This window comes from Plectrocnemia conspersa, unplaced genomic scaffold, assembly GCF_051122295.1.
Source record: "Plectrocnemia conspersa isolate PC_06_02 unplaced genomic scaffold, ASM5112229v1 ptg000002l, whole genome shotgun sequence".
Taxonomy (NCBI): Eukaryota; Metazoa; Arthropoda; class Insecta; order Trichoptera; family Polycentropodidae; genus Plectrocnemia; species Plectrocnemia conspersa.
Window position 1 is genome coordinate 6312198 of NW_028277166.1, and position 15198 is coordinate 6327395.

Here is a 15198-nt window from a genome sequence, read left to right on the forward strand (position 1 = left end):
ATCCCGCCGGTGCTTCCCTGGACCCGGACTCGAGCTGGCGGACCACCAAGACGATGGGCCTGCGCCCCCGACCATGTGCCGCCATCGTCAGCCACCGTCGCCACTGACAGACGCCGCCACCGACCACGTGACCCAGGAAGCACCCGGCGCCGCCACGCGCCTTCAGCGGGAAGCCACCGAAGTGCTGCCGTAGACCAGGCTCGAGTGGACCACGCGTGACCCGTCACGCACCCGTAGGGCTACGCCCCCGCGACTCCGAGCTCGAACCACATGTTCGGGGCCCGTCACGCGCGCGCCCTGTGTAGCTGCACCGACGCACCACAGGGCCCCGAAAGGTGCTCCCGGACATGCCCGTTCTTCTCGCGCCCCCTGGAGCCCTACGCGCCGCCCGGGTCTACGCGTGTTCCACTCGGCTTGGAGCGAAGCACGCCGCGCGTCACTGGAGGCCGCGCCGCCACACCATACGTCACGACTTTGCTACTTTTGCGCCGCCAGCATTTAATCAACAGCAGCGCCAAGGCCCCCATACCTCCCCCTGGTTATAGTTCGCAATTGTAAATTGCTAGGGCCGGAGCCGTATGGGGGCCAATATAGATTTGTTATGGCCAAAACTGGTCGGCGCAGAAATAGCGGTGTTGTGACGGCTCTCTCTCTTCCGGCAAGCTTGTAAGGGTTCGGACGCGTGCCGTCGCGCGTCCGCCCCATTCTAACCATGTAAACACCGTTAACCGTTAAATAAATATTACTGCAGCGGCTCAATCTGTGTCTCATTGCCACCCGTCACCACCACCACCCCTAAACATGTTTAAAAAGTACCGGGCGGACGCGCGACAGAACCGCCTGAAGATTGCCAGTAGAGAGAATAACCGTCGCGCCAGTGTTACCCAAGTGCTACCAAGTTTTGGCCATAACAAAGCTAGGCTCCCACATAGACTTCGAAAAGCTGGCGTTAGTACCTCTCAAATAACTAAGTGTGTATCTGAGTTCTTGCAAACTCTTTTATATGTTGCTTGCGAGCAGCTTGGACAAATGGGCAAAAGGCTTATTGAAACTAATTAATCGGTATGGTTAAATTCCGTCCTTCTAATAAATCACGAGCATTTCTCCAAGATGGTCATCCATAAATGAATTAATTGCAGTGGCATCGTGTTTTTTATGCGAATGAATAAGAACAACTATTTTTTGTGCGTAAAAATGCAATTATAAATTAACCATGCGTTTATACGAGTATAATACATTGTTTAATGATAAAAACGGTTGTAGAATTGTAGCCACAAAATTAACGTTTATGGCTTTTGAACATCTGTGGTGGATTTTGTTTGAACCTTAAAATTATCAGATGTTTCAACGTGACGACTGTTGTCTAAAAAAATCTTCGTCTCTAATTTATTACAAGAAAATACAAAATTTAAAATATATTGTATACTGATTTTCTTTAACAAACAATCAATTGGTTATTGTTTCTCGGTATTTTATTTATAGAAAATATTAATTAAAAATAGTACAATTATGTTTTATTAATATTTATTGAGAAAATTCTGTATCCACTACTAAGGCGGCATTCATTAATAATGTCACAGGCTTTCGTGAAATTTTAATCCCACTACCCCCCATGTTACAAGGTGCTATAATATGCCAGATCTCCCCCCCCCCCCTTTCATATGTAACATCGCAAAACAAAAATTATTTTGATTTACAAATATAACAACGTCATAAGTCGTGTGTTGGGGGGTATATTTATCTATTTATTCATTATGGCCCAAACTTGACGGCACTCTGGTAACACTGACGGACGGCGGCGGAAGGCAGCACATTCTTTTGATGGACCTCAACGGAAAGACAACAGCCGGTGGTACTTCGTCTATTATTCGCTCGCATATATTTTGATAACAAACATATAAACTGTCAATAAAATTACTGCTGCAGCGGATCAATTTGTGTGTATTTGCCACCCGTCACCAAACATTTGCCAAAGTAGTCTGGATGAATTTAACTATATAAAAATGTTATTAGCAATTAATAAAATATATAATTATGTATCCTATTAGGCAACTTTCATAAATGATGGCACATGTTAAGGGTAGGGGATCAGTAGGATTGTGACAATATGTGACAGGGGGATAAGGGTTTTAAAAAATGGGACATTACGATATTAATTATGCTTAAAATTTTGAATTTAAGAAAACTGTTTTAATAAAAAATCAATTATTAAAAATGCATAAGACATAAACAGATTTAAATTCGTGATGTTATATTTTTTAAAAGACCCTCCTACCCTTTTATCACACTGCTACAATTCCGCATACCTCCTCCCACCTAAGCCGTTTTACGCGGTTACACTTTAACGCAGACAAGAAAAAAGCATATTTAATATTCATTTTGATTTGATTTGAAAATAAATAAAATGCAAAAATAGGTAACAGGTTATTTAATATAAGTAAATATAGAAGAATCTGATGCTATATGTGATTTTGAACTAATTCTAGAGAAACAAGTTAGATTAAAAAACAGCATTGACGAAGATAAATATTAATATTGATATTCTGTTTCAAGTTATGCATATAATTTAAAAAAATCTTAAGTAATATTTTCGGATGCATGTTGTTAATTTAATTTATAAATATTTTTTTACTTCACTGTAATTTTTGTATTGATATATGAGAATGTACATATATAATTATATGTGTTCGACTTTTTCTTATCTCCTAATTTTGTATGGAGTTATAAGTTTCAATTTACGCAGATTTTTTAACTAATTTTCCATTTTTGTAAGTTGTTTATACCTCAATTTATATGAATTCGACTTACGCGAAATTTTGCAAAATCTATCTACCGCGCAAGTCAGGTATGATTATATTTATTATTTTTTTATAAAAAGGATAAATATTATTAAAAAAAATAAATAAACATAGACATTAAAAATGCTGTTATGATCAACGTACTGTCAAATTAAATTGTTGGAACTGATGTCGGTGTTTACTTTTTAATCAAACAAGAAAGTAAGTTTAATTGTGTGTGATATAATATAAAATAACTATTTAATTTAAAATAAACAATTTTATATTCCAATTAAACATTACTTACAAGATTCTTTAAACTTATACTTTTTGACCTTGAACTAAGATAAGTAAATACTCTTATGATTTTCAGAGTGATACTTTGAAACATGTATAAGAAGAGGTTTGCAGTAATAACCGTAAGCGATACTTGTTCTTCGGGAGATAGTATAGACAAATCTGGACCAGAATTAGTATCCCTTATCTGCAAAGACTATCCAGAATCGGAAATAATCACCCGAGTCATTCCAGATGATCAAGATGAAATCATGAAAATACTTATTCACTTTTCAGATGTGGATATAGTGAATTTAATCATAACTACAGGTGGAACGGGATTTGCCAAACGAGATGTGACTCCTGAAGCGACACGCAAAGTAGTCCATAAACTAGCTGATGGTATATCAACAGCAATGTGTATTGAAAGTCTCAAAATTACTCCAATGGCAATGGTGTCTAGGGCCGTGAGCGGAATTAGGAACAACACGTTAATAATCAACTTTCCTGGCAGTCCAAAGGCAGCTAAAGAATGTTATAGTATGATTAAATCGATCATACCTCATTCTATTGATTTATTACAAAACGATACTTCTAATATTAAATCGGCTCATCAAAAATTAAGCGGATGCTGTAGGAACGATCATAAAAATTCAGCGAAGCCTGGCAAAGGGCGCGAGAGAAAGTCTCCTTATCCGATGATTGAAGTCAATAAGGCAACCGATCTGATTATAACTACGTTTGAGAAGCATTACATTAGAAAGAGGAAGACTATTGCATATTCCGATTCTTTGGGATTTGTGACTGCTGATGATGTTTTGGCTTTAGATCCGTTTCCACCATTCGATGCATCAATTAAAGACGGGTATGCATGTTTATACGAAGACGGAGACGGGGAGAGGTACGTTTGTTATAATATTTCAGCCGGAGATAATCCGACGGGTGAGTTGAAGAGAGGAGAATGTGCTATTATCAATACTGGAGCGCCAATACCACCCGGCGCAAACTGTGTGGTTCAGGTAATTATCTTTAGAGAAACTTATTTAACCAATAAAATAATTTTATTTATTAATAATCCTTATTTTGTTATTAACAGGTAGAAGACACAGCTTTGGTGAGAGGACTAGAAGATAAAGAAGAAATAATCAAAGTCATGGTCAAGCCTGAAAAAGATCAAGACATAAGAAAGATCGGTTCAGATATAAAACAAAACACAAAAGTGATTCCGAAAGGCAGAATAATTCAACCGGCTGACATCGGTTTATTTGCAACTGTTGGAAAAATGGAAATTTCTGTATTTGACAAACCGACTATAGGAATTTTGTCAACTGGAAATGAACTTTCACAACCTTTCAAAGCGAATCTCGATAAGGGACACATAAGAGATTCAAATAAACCAATGCTCTTGAGTTTCATCAGGTAAATGCTCATCATCTCATTAACAAAAAATTCTCATCTAATACTTTTGGAAATAGTGTCTTAAATACTCTGTTCAGTAACAAAGAAATACTATAATAATAATCTTAAATTTTTTGCCAAAAAAATCTGATTTATAAGGGAAATAAACTGCATCAATAATCTTTTTCGTAATAGCGTCTCACTATCAATTTTGTTTTTAATTTTTATTGCTACAATTTTTGCGTTGATAAAATTATTATCCATTATAATTGCATTATATAATTTATACTAAAATTCATAAGTTCATAATTTTTATAATATAGTTTTAGATTATTTTTAATTGTGAATCTTTAAAATCACCGCTAAGTTGCTTATTGTTTTTTTGTAAAACATGCATTGTTTTTTTTGTTATAGTCGAATTGTTTATTTTTTCATTAAATACATGTAAAGTTCTATAAAAAACTTTACTAGGATTATGTTTCATTGCCATATAGTTAAAAAATTCAGATTTAGAATTCTAGTTCTCAAATATATCATGTGTAGTTATTTTCAACAATTTAATTACCAATTGCTGAAATTTTAAAAGTATCGCTACAAATTCATGATGTTTTGCTATGTACACAAAACAAATTAACAAATATATTTTTAAGTACTGGTCGATTTTGTACCGGCCACCACCGCGCTTGCATGCATACACAGAAGCAATTGGGCGCACGCGCAAAAGTCATGTTAACACTCGAATGACATATTTTTTCGCCGCGTGAAATATGATAACTTTTGAATTAAAAGGATTTAAAAAAACAAAAAAATTTTTAAATGTTTTGACTTGTATTGGTACATATGTTAAAATTATTTTATCAGTGGTTTTTAATATGTGAGTCGCATAAGATCAAAATTAAAATCTTAAAATTTGTTTAATTCTACTTTGCTTTATTTCTGGTTTAAAAAAATATTTATAAAAAAACTGAATAATTTAAAACCTAATATAAATAAAATAAAAGAAGAAAAGGCTGGTTTTGAGGATTAATTGACGAAATCACATGCTGCCGCTTGTTTTCACCTAACCTGTTTAAATTTTAAACGTATTTATATAGCAAAGCGTTATTTTTACATTAATATTAAATAGTTTTAAAATTCAAACAAGTTAGGTGTGAACGAGTGGCAACGAGTGAATGTTGATGAGAACAGTGAACACCCCAAGAATAATTTTCTGCAAAAAAAATTCTTAAAAATTGTAAATATATAAATTAAATTTATTAACAAACACATATTTTTTAGAATAAATTTGACCCCCGATAACAAGAAAGTACCGAAAAATTAGCTTATTATTTATTTTATTTAAACCAAATTTTACTATTTGTTTTTATCACGGAACTACACTCAAATTTGACAGTTGCGAAACGTCCATTTGCTGTTCAAACCCAAACCTAACCTAACAAATTAACCATTATACCATTATTATATTCGTTTAGATTAGATTTGGGTTTAAACAGCAAGTGAAAATTTCACAACTGTTAAATTTGAGCGTGGCGCCGTGATAATGAACAAGTACCAAACAAAAGCAATGTATTTAGTCAACTAATCTTTAAAACCAGCATTTTTATTTTATTTATGTTGAGTTTCAAAATATTTAGTTTTTTTATAAATATGTTTTTAAACTAGAAATAAAACATATTTTCTTATGCGGCCCACAGATTGAAAACCACTGATAAAATAATTTTAACACATGTACTAATAATAACATAAGTCAAAACATTTGTTAATTTTTTATTTATTAATTCAAAAGATATTTTTGTAAATTATCTATACACACTATACACAATTTTTAATATCAATTTGTTTTAAATTCTTATTTATGTTGAAATTGAATCAACGGCTTTTAACGATAGTGGTCATCTGTGGTGGAGTCTTCAATGGGGTCGACTGGCCAAGGATAAAAACTTGACGTTGGTCTGTTAAAATGCCTTCGATAAGGGGTATAACAAATCAAAATTTAAATAAACCTATCCCTAAACTATAAATGCATTATCCTCTCTATTCTGGTCAACGACCCAAGATTAAATTGTCTAGAATGGCCCAAAACTTGATATTCTTTGCGCCTGGTGAAGGGGCAGAGGTTTCTCATAACCTTTAAGATACACGTGATAGACCAATGACTTCTATATTCCTTAGAAAGGCCTTAATCACTTCTTTTAAAAGCAGTTTTAAAGTATTTCCTAGAAAAGTTATAACGCATTTTACATATAAATCAGATAATCGAATCTTTTTGACAAAAAAATATAGTCGATTTTAATTTCAGCGAAATAACTTTTCCAATTACTACAATATCAAAAACCATTGAGCATACTTTTTAGCGATTTTGTTTTAATATTTAATTCTCATTTTAAAAATCTAATTTAGAATACAAAATTCAATCTTCATAGAAATGCAATTAATAAATATTTTATCAAAGTGTTGAAAAATTATGACTTGTATCAAATATCTTGTTTTACAGTATTTCAACAAAACTTCGTTATGTAAACGATATATGCTTACATCATACAATATATGATAATCAAATAATATCATATAATCAAATGTTCGTGTGCATTTTCTAGCAAATACGGTTTTCCGGTCAAGGACTTTGGAATTGTCTGCGACGATCCAATCACGATCAAAAACGTCGTCCATAGAATTTTCCAAGAAGTGGACATCTTGATAACAACGGGCAGCGTTTCTATGGGTGATAAAGATTTTATGAAACCGGTACTTCAAGACGAATTTGATGCCGAAATCTTGTTTGGGCGCGTAAACATGAAACCGGGAAAACCTACAACGTTCGCTACGTGCAGCTTTAACGGCACACAAAAGTACATTTTTGCACTTCCCGGTAATCCGGTGTCGGCTTTAGTCACCAGTCAGATATTTGTCGTACCAGCGCTGATGTACGTCATGGGAATCGACGAGTATACATTTACGAAGGTGAATGTAGTTATAGATGAGGATGTGGATTTGGATCCAAGACCGCACTTTGGACGAGCTGTGATGAATTATAGCTTCGATGGATTTCCACATGCCACCTTGACAGGAAATCAGGTTTGTAATTCTTATAATTTATATAAGTATTGTAAAATACAATAAAAGGAATAAAAACAAAAAGAAATTCTAAACTGAAAAAGTTTGCAAATCACAAAAACAATAATGATTATGCAACTTATTCACAAATAATTTTCCCCGATTTATTACGATTTTACGAATTTTAAATAAGTGATCCATTCACCAGTTTGAGAAACATTGCACTAAAAGAATCTTGCACACTTAACCCTTTAGTTGCCGAAATCCAATATATCGACTTTTGGTACTTCAGCGAGAAATGTCAGATCTGACGTAATCATTGAAGATAGAATACATTTTTATTGTTCTATAGAGTATTTGCTTCAGAGAAAAATAACATTTTTTTCTGAACATATCAGTAGTAATACTTTAATACTAATCCCAAAAAGCATGGCAACCAAAGGGTTAAATGTTACAATCATGCTTTAAAAAAAATGTTACCCACTTTTTTCATATGAATAAATAAAAGGATATTATTACAAATGCTAAATAAATATTTTTGTTTTATAGATAAGCAGCCGATTGATGAGCTCATCTGGTGCAGATATTCTCCTGAATTTACCTGGATCAACCAGCACTAGGAATTTATTGCCTAAAGGCAGTATTTTATCAGCTATTTTGTTGAACTAATATTATTCTATATTGTTTTATTTAGAGCTAAAAAAATATATTTTAATAAATTGTTTTTTAGAAATATTTAAATGTATATTTTTTTAATGATTTTACGCCAATAAACTACAACATTACTATCATAATTATTGCAATTAGTCATACTAATTAATTAATGTTACAAGTTCAGTCGGATTTCTGAGGCGGTTCAGGTATAGTTGTGATATTAATTATTTTCAATAGTTCGTTTTTAAACATTGTTTTATTCAGAATTTTAGATTGTCATGACAGAAAAAAAAGGTCGTAAGTTTTTAGTATTGGGTCTTGATGAAAAAAATCAATTTAAGAAAACCCTGGAAAAATGGGGTAGTGATCTCCGCAGTGTGATCAATCGTGAATTCCCTGAATCCTCAGTGGAATTTCTCATATTACCTAACAATCACGATTCAGTGACGAAAACATTTATGTTTTATTGCGACGTCCTAAATTATGACATTATCCTTACTAACACCGGATTGAATTTATCTGATAGCAACATAATCCCCGAGATAATAAATAAAACTAGAAACATGGAAGCAAACGGTTTCGTCGTCGCTTTATATATGGAATGCTTGAAAATCTCTTCAGCGGCCATTTTTTCGCAGTTAGCATGCGGATTCAGAAACAACACATTGATGTCGACCTTCCCGGATGTATCATCGAATATAGAAGAATGCTTTGAAATCATAAAACCATTACTACTCAACGCTATCAGCGGTATGGAAGAAAACGAACGGAACAATAAAAATTCAACGAAAAGCGATTACGAACCCAAAAAAGAGCTACTCGATAAAGAGGCTATTTCGCAACAAGAAGCATATTATGCATTCAGAAGACCGGTAGTAGGTATTGTATCTAAAAAAGAACAAAGCAGCGATGGTTCATTCGTAAGTTCTGTTCAAAATTTGAGTATTACTGGTTTTGAACCATTTTATCCCGCAAATATAGAAGAAGCCATTAAAGTTATTAAAAATTTGTTGATATGCTATGCGGTACGAGTCATAGTAACCGTGCCCGTGTCAAAGGCATTGGGGTACGTTACGGCCGATGTGATAAGATCTGTGGAACCTTATCCCACGTATAACATGGCAAAAGTGGAAGGTTACGCTTGCAGATCCGAAGATGGCGACGAACCTAGAATGGTTAGCATTTATTCGTCGAGACTCGAACGGGGCCAATGCGCGTTCATCAAACAAAAGTGTCCGCTTCCCCGTGGAGCTGATTGGGTACTCGAGGTAGGTGTGAAAAAATAAATTTTGAAGTTTATTATTATTTATATTATTAATATATTGATCGTTACAGATAAAAGACGCTGTGTACGATGAAGAAACTTGCAGTTTGACTTTCGCGAATTTACCGTCAAAACTCGATAGAAGAAATGTAATTACAGCGGGATCTTGCATTAAAGCAAACACTTCCGTAATCGATTGTAATAAAATGATCGGAATAAACGAAACGGGAACACTCGCCGCAGTCGGAGTCACTAGGATACCAGTATTTGCTAAACCGTGCATTGAAGCATGCTTTATGGTGAAGGACGAAGAGGATGAAGATACTTACAGCCCAATCACTAATGTTGTATTGATAAATACATTAAAGTGAGTATCTATTTCAGATATTTATATAAACAATTTTTCGTAGTTTCCTTGCTTTTTAAATAATTATTATTTTTTCAAAAGCTTATGTATATATGTAACATTGAATGCAGAAGACTTTGTTTAGTCTTCAGTGGGCTTCTTCTTCGTTAAGAGTAGGAGACTGTAATCTATGTCAGGCGCTTATTATGCATTGATAACAAGATCTACGTCTTTTGATATTGCAAAACGATCTGTTGGCAAGGGAATAAACTTATTTTTTTATTATAAAATAGCAGTTTTTTTAGCTATGAATGTAGATTATGCTTAAGACGTGTCCGCATACAATGTGGTAATTTAAATTTGAAAGCACAGAAAAATGATCGTAGTTATATTGTATTATTTATTATTCCCTTACAAAAAAATAATAACTCAAAACGTGTGCAATGACTTTCGGCTTAGTAAGTCACTCGCTAAAAATAATACATAGAATAATTGACACACATTGTATTTATGAAAAGCCTAGGTACACGAGAATCACTCTTCTGCATGCAGATGCTACTTCAGAAATGTCACAAAGTTCGTAAACCTGTTTTACATCTGATTTATCGATTTTGAGAAAGCATTCGATCTTGTAAAACAGGATCAGTTCGATCGAGCTGTAAGACTTCCAAAAAATTGTATTGGAATTAGTCAGCTGTAATTAGCATTGAGGGAAAACAAACAGAAAATATTATAATAGAGAGAGGTGTCTGACAGGGATGTGTTCTTTCTCCTAATCTTTTCAATATATGTTCCGAAACCATATTTAAAGAAGTACTCCAGAGATAAAAATGAATTAAAGTCAGCAGTGAGACAATTAACATTCGTTATGCTGATGACACAACAATATTATCTGAGGCTGTTGTCCACCTTTCTGGTTAGTGTAAATAAATAATGTATAAAAAAGGGCTTACGTATTATTTTAAATGAACTAAAATTTGAATGTTAGATATGAAATGTCATATATTTTATCATTAATACTTTTTTAGATTTGTAGTAGATATGTATTATATAATTAAATAATTTTATTATAAAAAATTAGAATGGTTGACACCCCCTGAAAAGTGTATACATAATGTATTAAAAAAACGTGTACATTGCTTTGCTTGATCATATTTTTTTCCATAGCTATACAAGAATAAATATTTTCTTACTGTATTATGATGAATATCCCTGGAATGTTATAGCGCGGCGGCGTATCGCCGGTCACAGAATACGTCTAGTGAAGTCAAGGGACAAACAGTAACAAAAATTATGCTATACGGGGGAAAGCTATAGTAGGGACTGCCACATACGCTATAGGGGGGTTTACTATACTTGTTTTGAAGAAAGCTACTATTTTCTCTTCGGAGGACTCATTTATTATCACCAGTAACAATCCCAGAAAAGATTAAATTCATATCTAAACAAGTGATTCTTTGCTCCAGGGCAGTTTGTATTTTTAAGTGATCTTTTATTTTTGTCCATGAACAGCCAAGTTTTAAGTATAATTCAATAATGTTTTATGTGGATTTGATTTCATCTGGTTTTAAAACAATACGTGCAAAAATATATATATTTTTACCTTATAATATTAAATACAAACAATTCATTAACATTTTACTAAAAATAATCTTTCTAATGAAACATTTAAATAATAAGTAATGATCATTGTTAAAATATTATTTTGTCTCATTTTAGGGTGAACGGTTTTTATAGCACCGACGGCGGAAGAATCATCTATCAGAAAGAAGCAATCAAATCTTCACTCAACGAAAAATTAAAAGCGAACAACATTCTAATAATACAGAATAGCTTTTTGAAAGAAGACAATTTATTGAGCGACGTCATATGCGAAGAGTTTGACGGTAAAATCATTTTCAACCGCGTCAACATGGTGAACGGAAAGAACATCGGCCTTTTGACGTGTTTGCAAGACAATAAGATTAAGCTCATATTTTTCCTACCGTCCGCACATGAATCAATCTTACATACTATCTACATCCTCATACTTCCAGCGTTAATGTACTGGATAGGCATAGACGAGTACGAGCATCCCAAGATCAACGTTTGTCTCAGTCATCGAATATACTTGCACAGCAAACCCAGTCACAAAAAAGCATACATTCAATTTTCACCTTTACACGATTGTCCACAAGCTACGGTCTACAATACCGAATTGAAGAGCGTATACTATCCAGAATTAGAAGACGTCTTATTGGAGCTGCCGCCTTCGAATCCGAGTCAGTCATTTTTAGAAACCGGCACAATAATTCAAGCAATGTTGATTACATAAATTATATTTTTTATTAAAAATTTTGAAGACTACCGCAATTGAATCTGAATCAACAATACGTAGAAACCGGCACAACAATTAGATAAATTAAATTATAATTAATTATAATTGAAGTAAATTTGATATTAAGACTGAAATAATAATAAAGATTTTTTTTATAAAATGATTTTTATTTCTGTACAATTTGACATCTTTATAAAATTTGTGAACGAATCTTATTCAGAAATAATCATTATTTTTTATTGACATTCAATGAACGTTTATAAAACGGAACTATAATTTAATATATTATAAAACATCCTAAGTTATTATTATACGACGCGTCTCACTTCGAAGAAACGCTTGAGATAATACACTTGTCCTAAAGTCATAGCGACGAGGACAGTGGCTTCAAAGACTGACCACATCACCACACGCGAATTTGTGCTTTCATTTATCGATCTGTGTATTCTGTCTCTGACCTGAAATAGTTTTAAAAATATACAAAAATTAATTGTGGAGATATATTATAAAAAAAAACAATCTAGAGACAAACCTGCATATATTCTTGTTCGTGCTTAACACCGGTTAGAGTACCAGAAAGTTCTTTAATCATATCTTCTAATTTGACGTGTCCGGCGTCTTCTTCTTTTTCGACACCAGGAACTCGATTCGGACTTTCGCCGATTTCCATGTTGAACATGACGACCTAATGATCAATCCAAAGGGCATTAGTCTCACTATTTTTAGTTTGTATTTAGTTGGTATTACTTGAATCTACATTAAAAGTAAAAATATAATTGTGACGGCCAATCCTTTATGCATTCAACAAGTTAGATACATTATGAGTTAAAATTATTTCACCATAAATATTCTCAAAACTTCATATGAACTTTTGAATTAGAAGAAAAATTAAAGAAAAGGTCAAAAGTTTTGACATATATTTATACATCTGTTAAAATTATTTATGAATGGGTTGCGTAAATTCAAAATTGAAACATAATTAATTAAGAGGACAATTTAAATGGGGAATATAATAAATAAATGTTTGTGTATTACTGTTAGAAAAATTAGGTGCGAGCAATGGTCAAAAAGTGAACACCCCATGAATAACTGCAACGAATCCTTTTCCGAAGAAAAAGTGCAAAAATTTACCCTATATAAATGCACAAGCAATTCGTTTTATGTAACAAAGTATTTATTTAAATGCACATATCTCTCAAAATAATTCACACCCATTTTATTTTTACTAAAAAATATTTACAAAGAAATTTAATAATATCTTAAACTACAGTCGTCAGTCAAATTAAATTTATTATATAATTTATGGCTTTGTCATGCCGAAAAATAAGTTACATAAATAAAAGGATTATATTAAATAATTATAAAACATATACCTTTGGAGTCATCGTCGACATTTTGTTACTGAAGCAATATGTGTATTTTCCTTCAGAATGAGCTGCGAATGTGTACTTCCCAGAAGATTCTCGCTCTCCTCTATAAATCACGTTACCGGACGGATCCATTATGGTGACGTCGATATCGAGGAAACCTCCCTCGGCGATTTCAAACACAAGTCCTATAAGATAAACATTAAACGTTTCATTAAAAGATCAATAAAGTTCATGAGGTACAAAAAACGTGGCTGGTTGAAAAAAATATAACTATTATGCTCGGTAAGCCATATATTATCAGAAAAGAGATTGATTGGTACATGCGTGCCGATAATCGTAGCAAAATATAGAAACGAGATGGAAAGTTCAATGAGAATGAACTGGATAACCTACCGAGCTTGGTGCCGGACTCGACGCGGTCGAAGAAGCATTCTTCAGCGTGGGCGTCTACCGTGATGGAATAGGCGCTGGCGCCAGCAGCCAAAAGCATCGCCGCTGAGGCCCATAATAAAAACCGGGCACACATTTTCGCCATAGCGACACGTATCTGACACTGACAGCACTAGTGATGTTCCAGTTGCCGATTGCCCATTAATAATATATTTAAGACCAAAATATAAAACATATATATACAAATCTCCAAATATAATTTAAAGAAATCTATTATTTATGTTAACATACATATACATTATAAAATACTGATTTCGAATATTGTAAAATTATATATATATATATATATATATATATATATATATATATATATATATATATATATATATATATATATATATATATATATATATATATATATATATATATATATATATATATATATGTGGTTGAATGCGTTTTCGCGGAGAAATATTTGGTTAATATTTCTAGGAGTCGGATTACTCCGCGTACTTTTTTGATTCCGTGTGGAATCATGGTCCCTACGTTTCGGCCAGATTCGCCCGGCCATCCTCAGGGGAAAATTGAGAATATGAACATCCGGTGTGGGCAAAGCCCAGCATGTGGTTGTTCAGATCGGATGTTCATATTCTCAATTTTCCCCTGAGGATGGCCGGGCGAATCTGGCCGAAACGTAGGGACCATGATTCCACACGGAATCAAAAAAGTACGCGGAGTAATCCGACTCCTAGAAATATTAACCATATATATATATATATATATATATATATATATATATATATATATATATATATATATATATATATATATATATATATATATATATATATATATATATATATATATATATATATATATATATATATATATATATATATATATATATATATATATATATATATATATATATATATATATATATATATATATATATATAAAAACATTAGTCGATATAAAAGTAAAAAAAATTTAGAGACTTTAATTTTAATCCGTTAACTTTTCCTGTTTTTTACAAAACCTGATCGTTGATACATTTTTCTTTTCGCTCGAACTAAAGGGAAAAGAGCTCACTAATCTGGCCTGTATTGATATTCTGAATAAAATTTGGTACTTGTTAATTTGTGGCGGTCTATTTATATATGTATAGCTTTTATTATGACTAAAACTTGCCGGTACTCTGATAACATTGACGTGACGGCGGCACATTTTCTTCGATTACTTGAACAGATAAATAATGACCGGCTTTGCCTCCTCCACCTTTCACTTATATATTCTAAAATGTAAACTACTATAATCTTCAATAAAATACTACTGCAGCGGCCCATTCAGTG

The 15198-nt window shown here is 33.0% G+C and overlaps 3 protein-coding genes across 4 annotated transcripts; 2 read left to right on the forward strand and 1 right to left on the reverse strand.

The window, feature by feature from the left end:
- Nucleotides 1–2940: 2940 nt before the first annotated feature.
- On the forward strand, nucleotides 2941–8238 carry LOC148237459 (gephyrin-like). Its single transcript, XM_088205680.1, has 5 exons — nucleotides 2941–2999; nucleotides 3151–4072; nucleotides 4150–4472; nucleotides 7049–7526; nucleotides 8055–8238. The coding sequence occupies exons 2-5, from the start codon at nucleotides 3167–3169 to the stop codon at nucleotides 8172–8174; spliced, it is 1827 nt and encodes a 608-aa protein (XP_088061806.1). The 5' UTR covers nucleotides 2941–2999; nucleotides 3151–3166; the 3' UTR covers nucleotides 8175–8238.
- LOC148237460 (uncharacterized) lies at nucleotides 8231–12218 on the forward strand. 2 transcript variants are annotated; one of them, XM_088205679.1, is made up of 4 exons: nucleotides 8231–8365; nucleotides 8424–9427; nucleotides 9495–9790; nucleotides 11489–12218. In XM_088205679.1, the coding sequence occupies exons 2-4, from the start codon at nucleotides 8438–8440 to the stop codon at nucleotides 12081–12083; spliced, it is 1881 nt and encodes a 626-aa protein (XP_088061805.1). In that variant the 5' UTR covers nucleotides 8231–8365; nucleotides 8424–8437; the 3' UTR covers nucleotides 12084–12218. The 2 variants fall into 2 exon arrangements, with proteins under 2 accessions (XP_088061805.1, XP_088061804.1); XM_088205678.1 differs by having other exon boundaries at nucleotides 8312–9427.
- Nucleotides 12219–12232: 14 nt separating this feature from the next.
- Nucleotides 12233–14057, reverse strand: CHOp24 (transmembrane p24 trafficking protein CHOp24). The gene is made up of 4 exons (XM_088205682.1): nucleotides 13850–14057; nucleotides 13460–13641; nucleotides 12619–12771; nucleotides 12233–12544 (listed from the first exon to the last, which is right to left on the reverse strand). Exons 1-4 carry the CDS (start codon nucleotides 13989–13991, stop codon nucleotides 12395–12397), a joined length of 627 nt encoding a protein of 208 aa, XP_088061808.1. The 5' UTR covers nucleotides 13992–14057; the 3' UTR covers nucleotides 12233–12394.
- Nucleotides 14058–15198: the final 1141 nt, after the last annotated feature.